Source organism: Rhododendron vialii, chromosome 9a (genome assembly GCF_030253575.1).
Source record: "Rhododendron vialii isolate Sample 1 chromosome 9a, ASM3025357v1".
Lineage (NCBI taxonomy): Eukaryota > Viridiplantae > Streptophyta > Magnoliopsida > Ericales > Ericaceae > Rhododendron > Rhododendron vialii.
The window spans coordinates 33,917,379-33,941,463 of record NC_080565.1 but is presented as its reverse complement, the minus strand read 5'-3'; the positions used below and the strand labels follow the sequence as shown (position 1 = coordinate 33,941,463).

At 38.5% G+C, this 24,085-nt stretch overlaps 3 protein-coding genes across 6 annotated transcripts; 1 reads left to right on the top strand and 2 right to left on the bottom strand.

The window, feature by feature from the left end:
* The first annotated feature begins 2,147 nt into the window (after nucleotides 1–2,147).
* LOC131300268 (uncharacterized) lies at nucleotides 2,148–8,261 on the top strand. Of its 2 annotated transcripts, none has more exons than XM_058326009.1 (8): nucleotides 2,148–2,360; nucleotides 2,521–3,846; nucleotides 4,210–4,328; nucleotides 4,867–5,376; nucleotides 5,750–6,053; nucleotides 6,763–6,928; nucleotides 7,668–7,767; nucleotides 7,893–8,261. In XM_058326009.1, the coding sequence occupies exons 2-8, from the start codon at nucleotides 2,737–2,739 to the stop codon at nucleotides 8,008–8,010; spliced, it is 2,427 nt and encodes an 808-aa protein (XP_058181992.1). In that variant the 5' UTR covers nucleotides 2,148–2,360; nucleotides 2,521–2,736; the 3' UTR covers nucleotides 8,011–8,261. The 2 variants fall into 2 exon arrangements, with proteins under 2 accessions (XP_058181992.1, XP_058181991.1); XM_058326008.1 differs by having other exon boundaries at nucleotides 6,760–6,928.
* A 1,790-nt stretch (nucleotides 8,262–10,051) lies between these two features.
* On the bottom strand, nucleotides 10,052–16,376 carry LOC131300267 (protein BUD31 homolog 2-like). 3 transcript variants are annotated; one of them, XM_058326007.1, is made up of 5 exons: nucleotides 16,225–16,357; nucleotides 13,491–14,645; nucleotides 11,782–11,883; nucleotides 11,487–11,674; nucleotides 10,052–10,440 (listed from the first exon to the last, which is right to left on the bottom strand). In XM_058326007.1, exons 3-5 carry the CDS (start codon nucleotides 11,873–11,875, stop codon nucleotides 10,285–10,287), a joined length of 438 nt encoding a protein of 145 aa, XP_058181990.1. In that variant the 5' UTR covers nucleotides 11,876–11,883; nucleotides 13,491–14,645; nucleotides 16,225–16,357; the 3' UTR covers nucleotides 10,052–10,284. The 3 variants fall into 3 exon arrangements, with proteins under 3 accessions (XP_058181990.1, XP_058181988.1, XP_058181989.1); XM_058326005.1 differs by lacking the exon at nucleotides 13,491–14,645 and having other exon boundaries at nucleotides 16,225–16,376; XM_058326006.1 differs by lacking the exons at nucleotides 13,491–14,645; nucleotides 16,225–16,357 and adding an exon at nucleotides 12,472–12,573.
* A 6,765-nt stretch (nucleotides 16,377–23,141) lies between these two features.
* Nucleotides 23,142–23,862, bottom strand: LOC131300266 (cyclin-dependent protein kinase inhibitor SMR1-like). The gene has a single exon (XM_058326004.1). It carries the CDS (start codon nucleotides 23,705–23,707, stop codon nucleotides 23,354–23,356), a length of 354 nt encoding a protein of 117 aa, XP_058181987.1. The 5' UTR covers nucleotides 23,708–23,862; the 3' UTR covers nucleotides 23,142–23,353.
* Between the last annotated feature and the right edge of the window lie 223 nt (nucleotides 23,863–24,085).

Genomic DNA, 24,085 nt, shown 5'->3' with positions numbered 1-24,085 from the left:
CTCGTAACCTATCCACTCAAAAACTTATCCTTCTGACGAACGAGCCGTTACATCACATCACTAAATTGGATTATCTTGATTTCACCTACCAATCACTCTGAAAATGATCAAGTATTATCCTTGGCTTAACCTGCGGACAAGGGTACTCTCGATAATTGAATTATTGACCACGTGTACTTATTAGTGCATCAAATCAACATGAAACTATTAGTCCATTGAAACAAAAAATAATACGGCCGTGCATCAAATCATGAATATACATTTTAATGATTAATTCCCACGCGTTGGCTTAATGGTCAAGATCTAGACTTTAAAACCTTACTTCTATATCAGGTTCGGAATCTCTTAAGTGTTGTTAACTTATTTAAGCTCAGTCCATACGGAGCATTGCTATGCCTTTTATTGAGTTTCATGCAAATGGATAGTAGAAATGAGCTCTAGAATTAGTCGAGATACGCGTAAACTAATCCAGACACGATATATAAGAGGCCAACAAAAATGTCACATCAAATTAAGCACCGTTTATTTTTTCCCTTAAGAAAAACACCGTTTATAATATATTTCACGTCTGATTTCTGTCGGTCGAATTTGCTATTGAAGATTGGATTGGAATTGCTGAACCAGTGGTTGACTGGCTGTTGGATATATACCATTAATTTTAATTGGAATTTTATTTGGATAAAGAGATTTTGTGTCATTCATTCATTCTTCAAAAACTTGTGTGAGTACTTCAAGCAAGACCTTGTGCTTCACATCGATAACTTCACATGATGATTTCTTACAGTTTAGAGGTTGATTATTCATTTCGACGAGATGAATTTTTAAAAAAAAATATGATTGAAGAGATGAATTTCAAAATAATATGATTTGATCTTTCCTAGGAAAATGAGCGATCGACACTCGCTTGCTAGTGTTAAGCGCAATGACAAGTTGATTCAGATTGGGGTACAGATAGTTGAAAAAAATTAGATAAGATGATCAAGAAGATATTAACATCGCATGTTTAAAAATCTTTTTTGCCCTTGGTGAGTTTTTTTTCCCCCCTTTTTATTCATAATTTTTCGCTTGTAAAAAAGATTAAATAAATAAATAAAGCATGTACCAAAAGAAATTTACGCAAATTAATCATCAAAAATTTTAAAAAGACGACATGAAAAACAATGACAATAATTTTGCCCAAAATGCCTGTAATTTTTACTTTTTCCATTTTTCTTAGAGTTTTTTTTTTGCTTCTCATATTTTTTGTTTTTGTGTTTTTGATCATCCGAAAATGCTTGCTTCTTATAAAGTTGGTAGATATCTTATCACCATAGAGCAAATGATATCTTCCAAGTTTTTCTCTTAGAATAAGGTGGAGTTAAAAATACAATAGTTTTTTTTGGTAAATAAAAAAATAAAATATTGTTAACAACTGTTATCACTTTTTTATCTTTATCGATCTCACTAATAAATCCAGAATAACTATGTAGTAATAATCAAGAACAAGCATCAAATGCTCGGCTCAAAAATCTTTTTATTCAAGTAAATAAATAAATAAATATATCGGTCGCTCCAATTTTTCATTCTTTTTTTTTAGACTTTGAATAATTATTCAGTTGTCCTGCCCAAGTATTGCTCGAAAAACCTTAATCATTGGACACTTTTACGAAGTTTATACACTTAATCACGACGTGCAGTATTGGAGTGCTGCCACGTGATACTCACATAATATAATATATAATGTGTCACACCCTTTTTTTCTTTTTTAATTAATAAGTCAAAGTGTTTAACACCCCCTCTGGTGGAGTAAAAGAAAAAATAGAGGATGACGTGTCAAATACAAAATCCAGAATCAGAGCTTCTCACAGTCTTTTCCCCGCTAGGTCACCGACCGGCACGAGAATCGATGGGTACGCGGGGTCCACTCTGGCTTCTGCACGGATCAAAATGAGTAGGTTCATGAACAATTAGCTCAATCCGATATGTGTACGAAACCACTCGATCTTATTTTTGAAAATTATTGAACGGCTTGGATCAGCTGTCCGCGTGCCCATCGGTGGACTTAGCATTTTCGCATTTCCCTCTCCTTTTTGTGGCAACAAAAAATAAATAAAAACACAAAAATCAGCGTTCTTTCTTCTGCTTCACAAAACGAAACAACAAAAATAAAGAAACCAAAAACATTTACGAACAACAATTCTCTCTCTCTCTCTCTCCTATTTATAAATTCTCACCATCCTTTCTTCTCTCTGCGGGTTCTCGTCTTCAGAATAGTAATCTGATATAGCTTTTCTATCTCTTGAGTGTTTACAAATAACCAAAAGTTAGGGTTTTGTTCATTACGAATTGGAACGAAGAAACACTCACCTCCATAAACAAAGGTACGATTTTTGTTTCACCAATTCAACTCCGAATTGTATTTTGCATTATTGGAATCAATTCAATTCCATTTATAAGGAAATTCTGATTCTTTTTTTTTTCCTCGTGATTGGTCATTGATTGGAGGCCCTGTATGACGTGAATTATCTGTTATTTGATCAGGTGGATATGTACCGACCTATCGATCTCAATCTCTTTAGGTTACTTTTGTTTTGCGATTGTGTTTGCTTTGATGTGAAATTAGGGTTGGGTTCTGGGTCTGTGTGTATCAAATACGTTTGTGGGTGAGGAAGACCAATGACAGGTTTAAAAAATGGTTGATTGTATGTGGTCTAAGTGAGTTTGGTGGTTGGGTGGATAGGGGATAGCGGGTATAAGATGACAGATGTTCAATTGCAACATAAGCCTGAGAGTGCCACGGATCCCCGGTCCGAATTCGAGCGGGGATTGGAGGAACTAATGCGCGGGCATTTGGACGATTGTATGTCATTTGAGTCGTGTAGCACTCCGCGTAGTAGTGAGGTTGAGGATGAGGAAGGTGATCAGCTTGTGAGGAGGCGGAGGAGGTCGGATATTGAGGACGACGATCTGGCAGAGTCTTCTGTTGCCCGGAGGCACCACTCGCGCATCTTGGGCAGGTGGGCTGCCCGACGGGCGCAGGAGATGATTACCACGATTGAGAGGAGGAATAGAGAGTCAGAGTTGATGGCACTCGCGGGTTTGCACACGGTTTCTATGCTCGATTCATCCTTCTTGAGGGAGTCACATAGTCCAACTTCAAGAAGGCAAGGCAATGTCGAGGGACTGAGCACTAGGTCATCGTCTATTCTGCAAATGTGGCGGGAGTTAGAGGATGAGCACTTGTTGAGTCATGCTAGGGAGAGAGTGAGAGACAGAGTGAGGCATCATAGGAGTAGCGACGAGTCGAATACAAATCTCCTGAGTTCGAATATATCTGAAAGTAGGGGCAGTGAGACTCGGGGTAGTTTGGATGATGCCAGTGAAAGTGAGAACGAGTATGCAACTTGGTCCCACGATCACATGATGTTACAAAATGGAAACGGGGACCTTGAGAGTTCTAGCCGCGAGCAATCTCCTGACCTTGGTGACGGCGAGAGGGAGAGGGTCAGGCATATTGTTCGTGGATGGATGGATAGTGGCAGTAGTGATCGTTCGTCTAATGTTGCTCAGAGGAGCAATAGTCCAAGAGCAGAGTGGCTTGGTGAAACTGAACGTGAAAGGGTTAGGATTGTGAGAGAGAGGGTGCAAATGAATAGTCAACAGAGAGAAGCGCGTGGTGGTAGAAGGGATGAACATGTTGCTGGAGTAAGTCATCAAGTTGACCAAATCCGCGATGGGCCGAGGTTGCGGGGAAGACAAGCTCTAGTTGATTTGCTTGTGAGGGTTGAGAGGGAAAGGCAGAGGGAACTTCAGGGTTTGTTGGAGCATCGGGCTGTTTCCGAATTTGCCCATCGCAACCGCATTCAGGTCAGTTAGTCTTCATTGATGCTTTGTTCATTGTGTATTTCTTTGTTGGCTTTCTATGTTTCCCATCATGCTTAAAATTGGAAGTTACAACATGCATGGAATTTGTATGATGGATTGTAACATCAGTGTAGTGTTCTGATGTCTCTTAACAGCCATTCTTTGCTTTAAGCATGTAGTTGTAATGGTCATGGGAATTCAGTTTTATCTTTTTCTTTTTTAATTGAATTAGATCAAATTCATGGATACAAGATGGCCCAAAAACAGTGAAACCTTGATAGATGGGGTATCTATGTCGTTTAATTTTGAGCTTTTGTGTTTTTGCTATTGCCTGACCAGTGACCATTGTATTTCGTATTTTTCCAGTCATTGCTCCGAGGCAGATTCTTGCGAAATGGAAGTACAGTTGGGGATGAGAGACCACCTTCAACGGCAGCAAGTGAGTTGGTTCAGCTTAGACAGCGGCATACCGTTTCTGGTCTAAGGTATGTAATATCTTTGTTCATGTACAAGGATAATTATTTAATTTAATAACTTAACAGTGCACACTGGTTGTTGGACCTCGTATTCAAATAAATGTCCTACTGCAGTGGATCTAATGGTTATTGGGAGAGTGCTGGTCTGCTGGGACAAAAGCTTATGATACCAAGCCTTAGAAGCAAAAAAGGAGATTGCTCCTCGGATGGAAAAATTAAGTTCTATGTGATGGTTTAGTTCTCTTTTGGACGGACTAGATGAGTATTTTTAGCATTTTATAGTGTCGATTTCATGATAGTCCTTCGTCCCTCGAAGTCACATTTATAGTCCGCTGATGCGGTAAGGTTTTAGAACTCACTGATCAAGTCGAGTTCATAAGCGTTTTGTTTTCTCCAGATCAACTTTATGAGTTTTTCAAAAGATGGCTGTAAATGCACATTATGGTCAATTTTTGTTTTCTCCAGATTAGAAAATATATTTTGTGTTCAAGTAGGCAGTGATTTTGAGTATCTGATAATCTATCTAACAATAACCTATTTATTCTAGGAATGATCAGATCCATTCAAACACCCGACAGGAGGTCCAACTTGAAATCCACGAGCACTCACAACCAAGGAGTCAGGAAAATGACCAACAGTTTTCGGATCCTGCAGCAAATTCTGAAAACTCAATTGGTGAGAACATTGATTGGCAAGGAACTGTTAATCACGAAGGCGATTGGCGGGAACAAGGTGCTGAAGATGAGAGAGGAAACTGGCAACATTTTAATGACTGGAGAGATGGCTCTACAGGAGATACGGATGGAAACTGGCAGGAAAGTCCAGTTAACGATTGGCCCCAGGGAACTCCAGGAAATGAAAGTGTAGATGATCATCCGCATGAAATCCAGGAGGATTGGAACGAAAATGGTGTGAGAGAAGATGTGGAAAATTGGTCTGAAGCGCCTTCTGAACCCCCAAGAATGCGCCGTTTCATCCAAGTCAGAAGAGTCAGTAGATTCCTCCCACCTGATGATGATAACGTTTATAGTATGGAACTCAGGGAACTTCTGAGCAGGTATTAGTTGGTGTTAAAAGTACCTTCATTGTCCTTTTCTTTTCACACATGGTTTGAACCATCTTGGGTGCTGTTCGGTTTAGTTTTTGTCTTTATGTTTTCTTCTTTCTTTTTTTAAAAGCACAGAAAAGTTGTTTGGTTGATGGTTTTTTCGAAACTTGCTATCAGGGAATATCCAGTTAATATTGAAAAGTTATTTTTATATTCTCAAAACAGAATTGCTGGTAGACAATGACTATGGTGAGTAAGCAACAAGTGTTTTTGTTTTCAAAAATAGTTTCGGAAAAGTGATTTTGAAAACAGGTACCAGAGAGAGCCTTGGTGTTTATTTTTTCATCTGTATTGTGAACTGGGATTTTTCTGTTCCTTGTAGGAGAAGTGTCTCTAATCTTCTTCGTAGTGGTTTCCGTGAGAGTTTGGACCAATTAATACGATCATATGTCGAAAGGCAAACCAGTGCTCCTATCGACTGGGATATGGACGGGAACTCACCCACTCCCTCTCCTCCTTCACCAGAGAGGGATCAGGAGCAACCAAGCGATGAGCAGAACGGGGATCAGAATGGCAGACCTTCACTGGTGCTACCATCTCCACCAGTGCCCCCTCCGCAGCCTCTTTGGCACCAGCATTTGCATCATTCGAGTTGGTCTCGACATAGCATGCATCGCTCGGAACTTGTGAGTCATCTTTTATGTACAGGGTTTAATTCTGCAACCTTGATTAGGAAATACAAGCCCCTACACCACACTATTCAAAATTTTAAGTGTTATTTTACTCAAAGTTAGTTCTGTTGGTTGTTAAAAAACTTGAATATATGGATGTTCCGTGGAAACTGATTATATAGATTGTGTTTTATGCATCATAGATTTGGATATGTACTATCTTGTACTATATGTATGATGAGATCATGTTTAGCAAACATTTGTATATCAGTATGACCCATAAAGACTATTCACAACTTGTTAAATGTGTTAGTTTTAGAGTCTTGGACTAATAGGAGATCATCACTTCAGGTCAATTTGGTTATAGACTTATAGTTCATGTTTGCCAGTTTAGATTTGTTAGTAGCAATTTCTACTGTAGGGATGGAAGAATCACACAAATCTTCTGTTCATATTTAGATATTTCGTTGAAGTTGGAATATTGAGGATGATCTTCCTTTCAAGTTATATTGGAGTTTACTGGACTATTGAGGGAATTTCAATAGGAGGAAATCATTGTCAGCTCCTCTTAGGTCTTTGTTGGTGGTCAACATTTGCGAGGATTTTTCATTAAAATCTAATTTTCAGACAAATCCTCTAAAATGTATTCTGAGTTCAAGAATTAATGATATTTGTCTGCATTTTCCAGTTTGAACTAACTGTTTGGGATGTGGATTTGTAGCAGGAGTGGGAGATGATTACTGATCTAAGGGCAGACATGGCAAGGCTTCAACAAGGAATGACCCACATGCAAAGGATGTTAGAGGCCTGCATGGACATGCAATTGGAGTTGCAACGCTCAGTAAGACAGGAAGTCTCTGCAGCTCTAAACCAGTCAGCTGGTGGACAGGGTTAGTGTGCACTACATCTACGTATATAATCCCTTTTGCATTTCCACTTCTCCACACGCTTTCTTTAGGAACTGCAAACGAGAATACTCAGAATAGTTACAAACTTACGATAATCTTTAACATTTACATTTTTGTTTGCGATTCAATTCCTATTTCATGCATAAATTGATACAAGTCTCGTGGTGAATCTGTTTTCGTATGGTTCAAGGTTTGTTCTGTTAACAATTTTTTAACGACCCTGATTTGATTTTCAATTTCTGAACCATGCAGTTCTTGAAACCTGTCAGCTCCAAAAGATTCCCAGGCCTTCTATTTCTTGTGAAAATGCCAGAATACAACTTCTTCAAGCATTTAATGTGGTTATAGCCAATCCTTATGCATAATTTGCTGTACCCAATTGTTTTGCTCTACCTTTTTTGACAATTAGCGTGCAGGATACCCATAAGTTTCTTATATTTAGACTAAAGCTCCTTTTAAGGTTTCTAGGTCCATTTTTTAAATTTAAGAGAGAATATGTTATGATTTGGATCCATGTCTCTTGTAACAAGATAGACATCTTTCCAGTTAGACAATCTAATCACGTTTTTATTGGAAGTTGGAACATACCGTATAATATTTACTTATATCCTTCATGTATATGGAGTGTTTATGCTGCACCTTTCTATTCTCAATACGATTGACTAGTTACAATGGGTTCACGATGCTTCCTGATTTGAGAATTGTGGCGATACGTTTGCAGGGATGGCAGAGACATCCGAGGATGGATCTAAATGGAGTCATGTTAGGAAAGGAACATGCTGTGTTTGTTGTGATACCCATATTGATTCTCTACTGTACAGGTACACCTGATAGCCATATGCATGCATAAACATGCCTAGTGTTCTGGCCATCAACTTTTGCTTTTGTTTGACTTTATGCTCTCTCTCTCTCTCTCTCTCTCTCTCTCTCTCTCTCTCTCTCTCAGATGTGGGCACATGTGCACTTGTTCAAAATGCGCCAACGAGCTGGTTCGTGGTGGAGGGAAGTGTCCATTGTGCCGGGCGCCAATTATTGAGGTTATCCGAGCTTACTCCATACTGTAAAAAGGAAAAACCTTAAAAGTACAGAATAAACAGTTGAAAAGAATTGAGTGAGAAGATTAAGGGGCAGTCATCGCATGTCCCTTATATCTTGAGAGCTCCTCATGTTCTTGTAGTTAGTTGTAGTTTCTAGTCTGCTGCTGTATTTTTCTGATTATATAGGGAATGCATTTGCATTGTGTAATTGGATTCAGGCATGGCGCCTTTTCGTTTAGTCATTCATTTGTTCAATAAAATTATTTTCGCATATTCAACTTGGTGTTTTGGAAAATCCTCAAGGCAATGCTGTTAGGTGCTTTATTACTGAAATTCCATCCGATGTTACACTGTTCTTATGTGTTTTATTGGTATGATTATGGTTTTGTTTTGTATGATGAGTATTTGGTGGGCACCAGTCGAAGGGTCGAAACTTGACTGATTCCAATGCTCTCTGCTCCGAGCAGTGCGGTTGTGTCCCGATAATCACTCTGCAGGGGGTGGTGCCTAGCTTCTACCACTCTCGTGAACTTATCACTCTGCAGGGGTTGGTGCCTAGCTTCTACCACTCTCGTGAACTGTTGGGTACTTCGCGCAACAGTCATTGTGTAGTTATCTTTACAAAAATAAAACCAACCGATTTTTCAATGTTGGGCAGCCCTAGTTGGATTTACTTACACTCCCATGAATATAGGGCTCCACAAAGCGGATGGTGCTCCGACTTGGCCCACGGTAGCTACCTTCAGGCCTGTGAGATCCTCTTCATGCGAGGGGAACATTGCTTCTAGACTATCAAACCGTTTGACTCACTCACTAATTGATTAAAACATTGGAAATTGGAATGTAGAACCCAATTAAAGCACATTAGTCACAAAAACATTAGGCACAAAATCAATAGGACCATTCGCATCCATTTGCAATCCTCGATCTGCATTTGCATTCTCAATCCTCGTACACAGATGCTTTCACACGCACGAGCATTAGAGATCTTTCAAAATTATCAACTCTCAACCAGTTTAAAGAATGATTGAAGGATCTTGTCAACAAATGGTTTTCCTGAAGTACAGAGAGACTTACATGGTAAAGAAGCGAAGACTGAGTTGAGGAATGTTTTGCTTCATCACCTCCCATGATTCCTTCACCAAATGCCTCTCTCTCTCTCTCTCTCTCTCTCTCTCTCTCTCTCTCTCTCTCTGTGTGTGTGTGTGCAGCTCTTAATTTGCTTTGAGCATGATCCAAGTGTATTTATTGTTTTAGGTATTAGCCATTTATTGTTTTAGGTATTAGCCCTGGTGTGTATCGTATAACCAGCAAGAATTTATGACAAATTTGGGCGACAACTGGAGGCTTCAAAGCATCCATGCTGGCCATAGTTTGTTGTGTTTTGCATGTACATACATACAAATATCCATATGTTGGTTTTGTTTGTACATTTTTTGTTGAATGGCGTTCGTGGTTGCAAACATCTACTGCATGCATCAAATCTAACTGGGCGGGGGTTTAGGTATAGGGCTTCTGACAAGCCGGTCCTCTTTTGTAAGACTATAGCCGTCCAAGCCCTCTCCCAAACCTACATTACCCATCTGGGCTTGGGGTTACTGTCTTTGGTCCAACTCAAAAAGCTGGTTCGAAACGAGGAGAACCCAGAGACTTGACCTCCATCCAAACCACTAGGCTCTCTACACCATTGGAGGCTTGGAGCAATAAGTGAAGAGAGAGAGATAAAAAGACAAGAGTAATAAGTGGAGAGAAACTTATCAATCAGAGAGGGAGAAATCTTTAGGGAAACCCAAGTGAACAAAAGCTGTGCGTTCCTTCTTCTCACCGAGGAGCCCCACATTTTTTAGGAGAGTAGAGTACTGACTGAATAATCTCTCAACAATATCCTTGTCAAAAAAAAAAACTCTGAAACGTATGACCACTTGTATATCTCAATACACGAGTGGCTACTCAATAGTCATAGGAACACTGCCATGTGCCAAGCAACCCCTCGTCTCCTCTACCCAGTCATGAAAGGCCTACATACTTAATTGTGGGTTCTACATTGCGCTTTGATGTCTAAATCCACTTTTTACTAGCAAGTTCAGTAGATCATCACAATTCACAACACGAAAATATCCACAACATTAGGCAGAACATATCTAGATTGCATAAAAACATATCTAGATTGCATAAGCTCTACAGTACACCAGACATGGGTCTCATAGATATTATCCCGTGATTGAGATGTTTCAGACCTTTTACATAGTTATAAAATAGGCAATGACTTGTCAAATAGTTACACTCCAGAAGAAAGGCAGATCAGTCTCCACTAGCACACCCCTTGCAACCGCAATGCACGCACTCTATAACCTTTTCCTCTCTCAGATGCTTGGGGACTCGACAAACACAAGTTGTTTGGAAGTTGTGATCCCTGGGTTGCATGCACCTTGAACAGCATAGACGTTCATAACCAGGCTGCAAATATGCACAAATTTACGAAAATATATCTCAATTTCTTTTTCAAAGCAACGTTTCCTACCTTAATAGCTGTAACGTATGATTCGTATCTAATACTGAAACCAGGAAATGCTGCTACAATTACAAAATTCTTCTTTTAATCCCACATGAATAGCATTTCATCCTACAGATGATTACAAAGTTATTAAAAGCGAAAGTAAGAACATCTCAAGCACAGATATCCCATCAGGCACTGTGAATACCTGATTTTGTGAAGCAGAAATGAAATGTTACAAACTATGAAAAGATTAAGCTAAACAATTTATGTATATCGAAGAAAATAAACTAAATCTGTTCTGACACAAACTATACAGTAACTTTATACGAGGAAATAACGACGATGTCTAGTTGGAAAGGCATTTGGTTTTATCACAAGAAATTGTTTAAATTCCACTAGCCATAGAAATTGTTTAAATTCTTTAAAACCACAGTGTACTATCTTTTTAACATTCAGAAAGAAAAATGGAGTTAGAATCTCTTTAATAACAAGACAAAGTGAAACCTTTTGAGTCCTATTGATCAGCCCAACATGGCTTGTTTTTTTTCATGTGCATTATTTTGTTCATTTTGATTCCAGAGTGGAATTGTGTACAGGACAGAGTTACTAATCCAATAATAAGAGATCAACTCTCTTGTGTCAGGTAAAACTATATGTATTCAACAAAGAAACAATAGATAAGGACATGAGTAGAAGTTCTTTAAAGCCTTTCAAAATCCTCAAAGAAGATATATGTCCTCGTGAAATAAGGGAAAAAAAGGTTAAGGATGCATTAGCTGACTGCACCATATCCATTCTATAAGCACCATATAACCAAATAATTATACAGGAGTATTGGTTCTTTTCTCTAGCCAAAATAGATCAAAACAGATGCAAGCATGAACTGGGAATCGCAGGATTTCTGATAGCTGTCGTCCGAATTTGAAATGCTACTTTGACAGAAACAGGGAAAAAAGGAAAGAAAAACCCAATTTGGGGAATATTCGAAGGAGGGGACGCCACAAACCTTCTTCCATTTTGCAATCAAATTAGGGTCAGCATGGCCTTGCTCCAAGCAAAACTCGTACAACTCCTTTGAGATTTCCTTCCTCCTGTGGTAAAGGTCAAAAATGTAGCGACTCTTCTGATGTGCTATTTTGAAAATAGGCCATAATGCTTCACATTTTCTTTTCCCATCATGGGGATCATTCTCAGCTATCCAAGACATTAAATTAAAGTGCCACGATTAGTTTCAAATTGTGGAGAGATCAAGATTAACAAACGGCGCTAAGAGAGTAACACAACAAAAAGCAGATCGAAACCTTCTCTCATCTTAGCTTGCAGTTCACGAAGTGTTGGTTCAATCAGTTCCCACCCCTCTGGATATTTCACACGGTTTGTCTTCACCTTTGGCATTATTCTTACTGCAGCAAAGAAACAGGTTGTCAAGGATGAGGAAATAATACTGTACACTATCCTAGGAATGACCCACTGCATTTGACCTCTATAAACATTTCCTTTTCCCTCTTCTAAACAAACATTAAAAGGCAAAATTGGAGAAACACCCATGTAACGTAGGGGTATGAAGACAAGGTAATAGGAAAACAAATTACCCATGAAGGAAAAACCCATATCTAGTCACATCATCCAAAAAAATATTTAGACTAGGATTGCTCTATACGAAGAAACTCAGTCCAACATTCATAAAGCAATGTGTCTTGGCAAAACTACTGACAACAAAGTCTTAACATTGAATGTGAAACCAATAATAGTTGAAAACTTAATGGAGTGACAGACAAAAACATGCATGGAAATTGGGCATATAACTAAAGAGGGAATCTGGACTCATAGGCCAAAGTAGCTATTTGGCAAGATTCTAACAATGTACAGGAGACATGCTCATTGGGGGAATTAAATCATTTGCGTACTTATTTGGAGAAACATATAAGCTTTCTAATAATGTTCAATTGTTCATGTTGTATGCATAGTAGTTTTTGGCTAATTACAGGGACCTCAGATGGAGTTTTGACAACTACAAGGATCACTCCTGTGCACTCTGAGATTACATTGACTTCCACACTTGTCGGCCAAATGTTGCTAAGTTGCCACTTGCCAATGAAATATGTAATTAGCCTCGCAATATAAAATTATAAGCTTGTGTTAATATATGAAAAATGACTCCCTCCAACCAAACACACGCACACACTCACTCATCCACATGCACGCATGCAAGCACGGGTGAAAAATAACTGAAACTACTATAATACCCAAATAAAAAAAATGCAGCTACGAACATTATCACAAACATGCGTGCGCGCGCAAAATACAAAAGAAAAACAAATCCCTGTATATCATTGCAGTGAAAATTCCTCAGTTTCTCGCACCAAATTCATCTAAACAACCCCTTCCTTCAACTGATGAAACCAAATTCATCTATTTATGCCCCATACACCACACACGTGTATGTACTACATATCCGATGTCTCCTATTGTGTATCATGATTCATATCATCCATCAGATAGAGAACCTGCACCTAGAATACCTAGAACTGCTTTACTGCTGAAACATATGGCATCTTGGACAAGTAATGGAATGGTACCAAGGTTATGAATTAAACTGTTCCCCAAGAATAAGTGTCTTTCTAACCCATCCACCCATAACCCATCAAAACCAAATACTAGCAATATCAGATCAACAAGAAATATAAATTTTTCTAAAAGGTAGGATGAACATAACTGGAAAAAAACTACAAAGCGGTTCTAGATGATGATATACTGCAAAACAAACACTCCTTAGACTAAATATTTAACAATTTAACAAAAACAAAAAGCCAATTTGAAACTCAAAATCAATAGTAGAACAACTAGTCCCATAAAACAATTCAATTATCTTGACAGGACTCAAATCAAACATACAAGTGATACCACAATCCAGGTCATTTTGTAGCTTAAAAAAGCTGGGAAATTTACTTTATTTGCATGAAATTTATGGTTACAAGAAAGAAAAAAAAAATTTGGGAACTCTACTTACGTTACTTGCCATGTAGTGTTCAATTGCGATGAACCCCTTTTCTTATTGCACAAGAAAAAATTGGGCGATCAAGTTATAAAGCACTGAGTTTTCAATCAACCGGAAAATTATTCAGGGCTATGTCGTCTTTTACACACACACACACAGCCCTAATTCACCAATCAATCAGAATCAGAACCAACCCAAAATCGAACAAAGCCCAGGCGACGATACGAACAGGTGGGGGATCTTTTTACCAATGGCAAGTAACGCAATATCTTGTGGGGGGCTCTTTTAACCGGTACCATTGTTCACCTTATACCTAGGCTCATTACACTTTGGGCAATTTTCCAAATTTGCATTCTCCTTCCAAAAGAGTGCGCAGTCATTTATGCATGCATGAATGGGCACATAGCCCAAACCCAAATCCCTTAAGTATTTCTGCGCTTCATAAATGTTCCAAGGAACAGTCTCATCACAGTCCGGTACCATCCCTTTAATAATCTTCATTATCAAATCGAACGCCTCATTCGTCAACTTCTTATACACTTTAACATGAAGCATCTCAACAATGAACGCTAGCACAATCTTTGCACATCCAGGATAAGCTTTACGTTGAGCAGCAATGAACTTTCAAAATCCTGTGCATCTCCCCTCTCAAGATTAATAGGCGGTTCATCGGTATCGTCATCCAATATGCTACCAACAAAAATCTGTCCCAACTCCCAACATATCATGCAATTCGTTGCCAGCCTCAGGGACCTCCCCTCCAGTTTCTTCCCCAATACCTTCATTGTAGTCATCATAGTTGCTTGAGGCTAACGTGCGGGAATAGGTTCCCCATGGTGCACCCAAGTCTTGTAAGAAGAGTTGATTCCTTTTCATATCAAATGGATCCTAACAACTATACTGCTATTTGTTATGCTATTTACACAATCAATACAAGGACACTGAATCTCACCCTTCGCTTCTAAATTCGTCATTGCAAATTTTATAAAAGATTCCACCCCTAGTTTATACTCCTTACTCGACCACCTATTTTTTATCTCCATCCAACTCTTGTCCGTTTCTTCTGACCTAAAAGAAACTGTTACGAGTCACTTGAAAAGATGTCCAACCCCAAGAAAATGAAAGTACCAATATAACCACGGCAATGCTCGCTGGTGAAGGATGTGGCTGAAAAATAAACAGGAATGGAGAAATGCATGTAGGGACATTAGGGACACTAGAAGTTTGAATTGTGGAAAAAGAAAGCAGCAAAGGATCAAATTCACAGGCTGTGTGTGTGCACAACACTACACCTTGTCATTGATTTTACAATTTCAATGTTCAAATAGTCACAATAGCAAGTGGAGAAGTCTGAATTGTGGAAAAAGAAAGCAGCATATGATCAATTCGACAAACATACATATAGGATCTGTGATGATGCATTTATGTACCATATGAAGGAAAAAGAGAATGGAAAACTATTTGGATAACATTTCATTAATTTCACATATACAACTGTGCATATCTACTTTATTTTCCCCCTTTTTGTGGTGTGAAATTTTAAGCATGGTAAAAAGGTTATTACGCATGCCATTCACCCTAGAATATCTACATGTAAGCATGGCTATGGAAAAGAAGGAAACCTGGCACACCCACCCATATTTTTATTGTCTCTGCATATGCAATTTATTGACACATCCATGCGAATAGAATTCTGACCACAATACTTAATATGAAACTTGGCACATCCACCCTTCACTTGCATGAAATTGATTTACCAGAGTGAAGAATCAGAATGCAGGGGACTATAGAATTGTTTGAAAGCGACATGTAGAACTGTTTTGGTGCAAACTGCATAGGATTAGCAGATATAGTGGGGAAGCGGTTGCAACCGTCGGACGATTTTACTTGTTTGTTAACTGTTTGAGGTACAAAAGGTTGTCCTTCAGACACCCATGCTACCAACCACAAATGACCCCTACACACACCCGATCTACCCCAAAAAAGCCTGAAAATCCCCCATACCACCACACACCATTTGTGCCCTTGACTGGCAGATGCACTGCACGATTTCAAGCAAAACAGGAGTGCACATATCAAGTAGCACTCAAAACTAAATTACAAACACCATAAAATCATACTTCAGGCAAATAAATGTACTAATGAGATACAAAAACAACAACCAAAATATTATTTTAAAAAAAAACATATCAAGTAGCACTCAAAAGTAAATTACAAAGACCATAAAATCATACTTCAGGCAAATAGATGTACTAATGAGATGCAAAAACAACAACCAAATATAAATTAAAAAAAGTTCACAAGTTGGAGATAAGCGGACTCAAACCACTGACATCTGCCGCAGGGTAAACCACCGCCGCTCAGGTCCCCCGACTGATTCTACCATAGAGGCCAACGAGGGACAATAACTGCCCCCCCCCCCCGAACTTACAATTTTTATCGTACTGTGCTCTCCAAAGAGCAAACAAACAAATTTCAGCCCAGAAACAAGTGCTAAATCCCCAATAGAGCTCCAAGTTGAATGTGCGAACTTACATACACAAAGAATAAAAACAAATGCGAGTAAACAACTAGAAACTGGCGTAGAGAGAGCAAATCAAAAACGAAAACAAGCAAACATTATCACCGAGTAAAAGCCCTAATATAGTGGCGCTAAGAGAGAGAGGGGGACTGCCTATATATGTTTGAGAAGGCTAGGGCTTAGTTACACAAATACAAATCGATTGATCGAGAGAGAGAAAGAGACCTGTGTGGGTAGTGTGGCAGCGGCGGTGGTTGAGCAACGCCGGTGATCGAGGGAGAGAGAGGAACGGACGAAGAGAGTGAAAAGGGGGAGCGTATGCTGAGTGTGCCTCAACCAGATCCCATGCCTCTGAGGTGGTCGTATTTTACGTACTTATTTCCTTTTTTACGGGCAAGGAGTAATTTTTTCATTGCGGGATTGTACCACGTCATCCGGCTAACGTGGTGTCCGAGCGGGCACATTCAAACCGTTCAAGAGTGTAGTAGAGGGTCTAAATTGAAACATTCTTTCTTCTCTCATCCCTACACTTTCTCTCTTTTTTCTCTTTCCAAATTCGAGCCGTCCAAAACCGAAATGAACAGTCCGAATGCACTGAGTGGGCATCACGTAATACTTGCTCAGCACTGGAAAATTTCTCACGGGCAAGAAATTCTTTTAGTACAATAAGTCATATCTTTAATTCAAAAAATAAGTATAAATATATTTTTTAGACTTTTTTTTGTCAATCGATAGGATAGGTCATTTTACGTGCTCCATATAGATCCATACCTAGAGTATTGGCTCAAGCAATTAATTTTACCACGTTTGCCCAAGTGTAATGGCCCTTGCCAAATTATAAGTGGTGCATTAGGTAATTTGGGTGAGGGCATTATTGAAAAACAATTGTGTGTGTGTGTGTATATATATATATATATATATATACAATCTACAAAACAGAGGACACCAAAAAAAAGGGTAGCCCCATCGTATATTAGAATAGATGTATTATTTATGTTTATTTAACTTGAAACGTATCGGACCATGACTCGTGTCGTCGGGTGGGAGGGTTTTCAATTTTTGACGTTCGCATTTTCATCAATGAATTATCTTTCTTTTGGCCTCCATAAACAAATTAGTAGTATTAAAATACCAATACAAATCTTTAAATTTTCTCCCATTTGAGGACCAAATTTTGCAGAGTTTGAAAGTATATTTGGAAATTGTTGCCATGGAGGAGGAAGAAAAGTGAAAAATGAAGAGATAAGAGCTTTCCAACATCCAACCTTTGTGAAGACTGGAAAATATTTACAGTAATCTTCCAGCAATAAAATGCTATTGTTCATATTTTGCTTCTGTACTTCCCAATGGAATACACTCTTACTTGTGTGGAAAATTAAATTTTATTAAAGGGGTTACGAGAAAGGGGTTCCAACCAAAAATAAGAAATTCAGCCAAGAGAGACATAGCCCTCACCACCTGAGGGCCGAAAAAGCCCAGATACAATATTAAAGCACACTCTTGATGGTCTAACAAGCCCAAATGTTACAACTAAGCATACACCCAAAGAAAAACCAAAACAACGGAAAAGATATAGGTATCGATGGCTATGTAGGGAAATCGAATCGACGGCCGCGCGCGGCCATCTCCGGCCACCGAACGGCTGATCCGAGCCGTCCAAAAAATTTAAAAAAAAAAAACGAGGGGCCTCGCGTGAGAATAAACGGCATCCGATGTGTGTAGAGTGCTTAATCTAAACACCCTATTTTTCGTGTATATACACGCGTGGGAATAAAACGGCATCCGATGTGTGTAGAGTGCTTGATCTAAACACCCTATTTTTCGTGTATATACACGCGTGGGAATAAACGGCATCCGATGTGTGTAGAGTGCTTGATCTAAACACCATATTTTTCGTGTATACATAGGATGTGTGTATATACACAAAAAATAGGGTGTTTAGATCAAGCACTTTACACACATCGGATGCCGTTTATTCCCTCTTTAGGCCCCTCGGTTTTTTTTTTTAAATTTTTTGGACGGCTCGGATCGGCCGTCCAGTGGCCGGAAACGGCCACGCGCGGCTGTTGGTATGGAAATGGTCGGTGCAAATAGCACCACTCAACCTAATAACCATAAAAATCTATACAATTTCAAAGTTGGAAATATTATAATTAAACTTGTGTCGTGTTAAGAGCATCTCCAATCCAACCTTCAATCGTCTATATCACTATATTTTGGTCCTCGACAAAAAGGTGTTTTGAAATATGTGTTTGTTCCAACCTATCCTCCAAAATACTTTTATTTTTTTTTGTCTCTATTCCTTCAAATGTGGGGGAAAGACTTTTTTTCATCCTCTAAATGTAGAAAATGAAAGTACAATTGCTCTCAAATGGAGGATGAGTTGAGGACTATTTTCCTCCAAAATGAAGGATTGAAGTCAAAACACTTTTCGGAGAATAGGTTGGAATTGATTTTTTTTCTTCCAAAATGGAGGAATGGTGGAAATTTAAGAATAGAACATGGATTGGAGATGATTTCTAAGCACACCCAAGAAGCTCTGTGCATAGATGCAAACACACAACTCTCACAGATAACATGGTTGTATCTGGATCTGTGTCCCGTAAAAGTTCACAGAATGTTCGGTTAGAGTTTTGAGAGAATTTTTTATGATTAATGAACGAGCAGAGAGAGACTGAAAGAGAAAATTTATTAAGAATAGTACGTAGAGAAAGAAATTGAGTTTTTAAGACCCAAAACAAACAAAAAAACATACTCCCTCCGTCCCATATTATTTGGACTTTTTCGATATTTGTGTCAGTTTTCAATCGTTTGTATCTTCCAATATGAATCTCTAACAATATACAATATGGATCTTATTTGATAGTTCTCGATTAGATCTATAATACAAAGTTTTCAAAATTATAAAAAATATCATAAATTGAGAGATATGAGAGTTTAAAGAACGGCGCGAATATCGAAAAATATCAAATATTTTGGGACGGAGGGAGTAAATATGGGGCTACCGTGGGTCCACCGGCCGGCACCTCAACTGATGTGAAATTCTGAAACATATGTTATGAAATTCATTACACCCCCAGGTGTGAGATCCCATAAAATTCTTTTCCTTATTCCTGGACCCAAAGCATCAACGCACAGGTAGAAAGTCGACTCCTCGTATCCCGGGAAATCTGATCTTCCACTTGTAAAGTTGCTCCAAGGAGTAGTACTAATCACATTCTTGCGGTAAAACAAAAGAAACCCAATTCAGCAATAAATTCATTCGGTTTGTCCGTTTGGAATATTCAAAATTTTTGCGCACGATTTTTAATAATTTTTTTTTATCTATATATTTTCACTTAATATTCTTAAAAACCTATTTCAAAATCGAAAACGAACAAAATTATTGTGTCTTGAAGACGTGTTATACACTCAACCTATCTGATTGTACTCCTTAACTTTTAAAGGGGAGAGATTTGGGGTTCGGATATATGGAGAGACTTCGAACCCCATAAAAACTTGTGTCTTAAGACAAAAGGGATCCGTTTTAACTACCAAAGTGTCTAGTGGGTTTTCAAGCCCAACCGCCCAACTTTTTCCTTCCACTTTTCCCCTGATTTTCTTTTCCTCTCTCTCTCTCTCTCTCTCTCTCTCTCTCTCTCAGTCTCTCTCCCTCTCTGTTTTTGTGTCCCACAAGTTTTCTCTCTTTCGGCAGTTGCGGCCACGATACCGTAGCTTGGACGGTTGACGGTTTGGATCGGATACTCTTTTCTAGTATCTGATACTTAAAGAATTGCCCGTGTTTCACTTTTAATGGCTTTTGTTTTGGATGGGAGGCAGACCATTTTTTGTGTGTGGTTTTGGACGGATATTCTTCTACGAGGTCCACGTAAATCGATTTGGATACCCTATCATATGGAGTAGAAGAAATATACACATTTCAATGTTCCAGACAATAGGCAAATCTAAGGGTCACTTTTATCTTCTTCTCATTCGTCGAGACGAAAATTTAATTCCAACCATTTTGACAAAAAGTTCACAAAATACTAGATTTATAAGAATATCACTTTCTTTTGAATAATTGATTTAGTTCAAAATATCTCCATGGATCGTATTATGTGACAAGAATCTTATCACTAACAAATGCAGAATTCTAAAGACGATAATACAACACATTGATAGGTATTTTTCCATGCAACTTGAGCGTATTGTGCAATCTCAATCGTCCAAAAGTATTTTGAATGGTTCAGATTTTAAAAAAAAACTTTTCTGAGAAAGAGTTCCTCGGAAGAGTTAAACTAAATTTGGATTATTAATTGTCGAGACGGACGGTCTGGATGGTATACAACACGCCCCTTGTTCATATTTTTCAACATAAGTTGTACAAACTTTGCGACTACTATTTTGGTATTAAAATACTTTCCAAGTTTTTTTCCTCGATGCTTAGAGAGATTAATTGCTTTTTTTGTTTTAACTCTTGATTTTGTTAAATTTTGATGTTAGTCGTCCACATAGTTCCTTTTTTTGTCATACATCAGCGAAAGTCAGCGAGATGTTAATTAGTATGTTAGTCCACAGAGATTTCAGAGACTGTTCATAACCCATAATCCTAATAACAGTCCCATGGGGCTCAAACCTCCGCCGGACCGCCACTGTGGGGAGGGTGAGAAAGCCAGCTGTGCTAGCTTGTCCACATAGTTCCTTGTAAATGTGTTTCTCAAGCACGTGACCATAGCAATTCTCTCTTTAGTTCTGACGTCTTTATAAGCAAACTCTCTCTCTCTCTCTCTCTCTCTCTCTCTCTCTCTCTCTCTCTCTCTTCAAAATTAGTAAGATATTTGGAGAAGCTTATAACTTAAGCTTAATTGCAAAAGCCTCTATGATTCCATGACAATGTGAAACTTGGTCTTAGATAACTAGCTCATCATGATTAATTAAACATTATTGTACCTTTGTGAAGGAGAAGAAGAAGTAAGAACCAGCTAAGGAAACGTAACTTTAAAGCTTACTCTTTAATTAAGTAATCAATGTTTTACTTTGGCATAAAAGGTAACTGCAGGCTCCTATAGATGACTTTTTTTTTTTTTTTTACAACATTATTTGTTTAATTTAACCACCAATTAAAATTTTGATTAATTAGCATCGTAAAAGGTAGCTAAAAACCACACCTTAGTGTTGTTGGTTCGTTACTTTTCCTTCTAAGGTAAAAGTTTTAAGTTCGAGTCCTCATGAAAAATGTATTTGATTCCATCCCTTTTTAACCGCTAACAACTATCCCCCGAGACTTTTGGCCTTGGGTTTTGAGCTATATTGTTTAAATCTAGACATCTTGAGGCCAATAGGCCAGGGTGTTTTGGGCTTGGTCCCAACAGATGTTTTCATCTAATTTTTTGTTGAATTTTCCTTCCCTCAACTTGATGTACGCCTTGTCAAATTCTTAATAAAAATCAAAGAATCAAAGAAGGAAGCTAAAAATTTATGTTTTCCGTCAAAATAGGGCATGGAGTACTGTGGTTAAATTGGTGGGAAGGCCATGTGATGTGTTATGGAGTAAATCTTGGTATTTATTGGATTATTATTAATTATATTCTATGTTATGGAGCTAGCATTGACTTGCACGATGTGAGACAATATTTTTATACCACATTTTAAAATTATAGACTAATATTTAATTTTTTTGAACAGGACTAATATTTAATTCAGAGCAAGCAAAGAATGGGAACTAATTTACTGAAAAAAAGAAAGAATGGGAACTAATATTGGGATTGCCAAAGATTTGGAGAATAAGATAATGCATATGGTATTATTAGATTCCTCTAAGATGCAGACAAGACAAACCATCTTCATGTTGGCTCGGTTTGGATGGCAGGAATCTTGAAAAGAAATGGAATGTTACACCAGGAATAGGAATGTGATGCCATACTATCAGAATTCTCATGTTTAGAAGAGGTAGGAATATGATTGTGATTTCTAACGACAACACTTTCGATCGGGAATCACATTCCAGATAGAGTGGGAATTAATCAGATTCCTCCATTACCCCATGGGAATCTTAGATTCCTAGCTCAATCAATAAAAAAAATTGAAATATTGACTTTCATAATTTCCAAAAAAATTGATTCCTACATAAGATTACTGAATTAATCTAAAACACTGGAATAAAATTACTTTATGTATTGTCTTCCTAGGAATTTCATTCCTACTAATCATATTCCTATTACCACTCAATAAAATTCCTAGAAATTTGATTCCTAGTAATCACATTCATATTTCTACTAAAGATTCTGGTCATCCAAACTGAGCGTTAGATATACTCCATTACATTGCATGTCACGTTGCCTGATTTTGTTTATATCAATATATACAAATACAAATATATATTAAATCACTATATAATACATTTCTGAGAAGATCCTAAGTACCGAATGATTTTGATCGAGTGGAGCATGACAACAAATATATGAAAGGCTTGCTATATATGATCACATTTACGTGTTCATCTCCAATTGCCACGGGGAACTCTTACGGCCGATGAAGGTTTGGCTTATCACTAACTTAAAGTTTTAGAATTGTTCGAGATGCCCGTAAATTAATCCTAACACCGGTGCATTAAAGGAAAAAATAGTAGTACTAAGATAGTCCTGCAAATGGATCCCAAAGCCAAGTTTATCAGTGAGCATAGGTCATTGTCAAACTAAACACACATCAATATTTAATTACCCAATCTTAACCAAACGTAAAGAAAGAAAGTATGCAAAAGCAACCATCAAAATCTCACAACCTTAATTCTTCCTTCAACCAAAAGCTAGCAACAACCAACCAACCACCCCACCCTTTTCTCTCTCTCTCTCTCTCTCTCTCTCTCTCTCTCTCTCTCCATATATTTGTTAGCTTGTGATCGAATGTCATTCACCATGATCGATCTCTGAAAAAGCATCTATCAAGAAACGAAAATGCTACATGGAATTAATATCTTTCACCATTTGTTTGGAATACTTGGAATTCATTCATTAATTAAAGTACAGGAAACTGGAATCAATATCTCCCGGGATCATAACCTGATCAGAAAGAAGAAATGAATTTCTAAAAACAGAAACAGTACGTCACATGTTAGCTTTAGCGAAGAAAGTTAAACATACAACCAAAATTGAAGTGAAAATAAATAAAAGAAACAAACTAAGTTAAATTGACTTCCAATTGAATAAAATCTGGATCAATTCCGGCCAGCTAGACTACAAAGTATATATTCAGATCCGAAATTCTCTGAATTAACCTGATCAACTAATCAATATCAATATAAATCTAGTAATCAAAGTGGCATTTATATATTATGTATATTGTATAATGTAGGTGTCCGGATCAACTTACTCACGCCTCAGCTAATTTTTCTCTTGCGTATAGGAGAAGAATTAAAGCCGAGCGACTCGTAACTCGCCCCAAACAACGACTCGACCTCTTCGCGATTCACGGCCTCGAAGAATTCGAGATCGTACTTCTTCCTCCTCCGCTTGCAAGAAAACTCCTCCTTCCTCGGCTTCCTTGGCGCAGGCGGGCAGGTCAGGGGCTCCGGGATCCTGTTCTCCGGCGCCGTCGGCGTCTTGCATTCTTCTTCGTCGTCGTTCTCCGGCGGCTGAATTGCGGCGACGTCGGCAGTCTGAGAAGGTTTTGTTTGGATTGGAGGCGGCGTGGGCGGCGGTGAGGCTCGGGGGAGTTCTGGATCTGTGGACATTGTAGCGGGAGAATTTTTTGGAGCGAAGTTGAGGAGGGGTGGGAATCGATTCGGTGTGAGTGTGTATATATAGGAGAGAGAGAGAGAGAGAGGTTGGCGTGCAATAGAAGGTAATTATAGAGAGAGAGTAGAGAGAGAGAGGGGGGGTCGATCTGTTTGCTATCTTTATTCTCGTGGTTGTGTGTGATCTATACTACCATTCCCTTTGAATTTGGGATGGTGTGGTGTGCGCAGCATTATGTTATGCACTTTTGAGTCGTCGGGTCGTGTGTTCGGATCTCATCTCGGTAACGAACAACTCTCGATCATTGATTGTCGAGATGAGATTCGAGCTGTCGAACGCACGATCCGATGGTTCGGAGGTCCGCAGCACGGTGC

What these genes read in the sequence shown, in the direction of transcription:
- LOC131300268 (XM_058326008.1), top strand. Translation starts at nt 2,737, where the DNA reads ATGACAGATGTTCAATTGCAACATAAGCCTGAGAGTGCCACGGATCCC. An exon ending in GCATGCATCGCTCGGAACTT is followed by an intron (nt 6,054 to 6,759) that starts GTGAGTCATCTT and finishes GTGGATTTGTAG; the next exon opens with CAGGAGTGGGAGATGATTAC. An exon ending in CCAGTCAGCTGGTGGACAGG is followed by an intron (nt 6,929 to 7,667) that starts GTTAGTGTGCAC and finishes ATACGTTTGCAG; the next exon opens with GGATGGCAGAGACATCCGAG.
- LOC131300267 (XM_058326005.1), bottom strand. Translation starts at nt 11,875, where the DNA reads ATGCCAAAGGTGAAGACAAACCGTGTGAAATATCCAGAGGGGTGGGAA. An exon ending in GCAAGCTAAGATGAGAGAAG is followed by an intron (nt 11,675 to 11,781) that starts GTTTCGATCTGC and finishes TGTCTTGGATAG; the next exon opens with CTGAGAATGATCCCCATGAT. An exon ending in TGATTGCAAAATGGAAGAAG is followed by an intron (nt 10,441 to 11,486) that starts GTTTGTGGCGTC and finishes GCATATTTGCAG; the next exon opens with CCTGGTTATGAACGTCTATG.
- LOC131300266 (XM_058326004.1), bottom strand. Translation starts at nt 23,707, where the DNA reads ATGTCCACAGATCCAGAACTCCCCCGAGCCTCACCGCCGCCCACGCCG.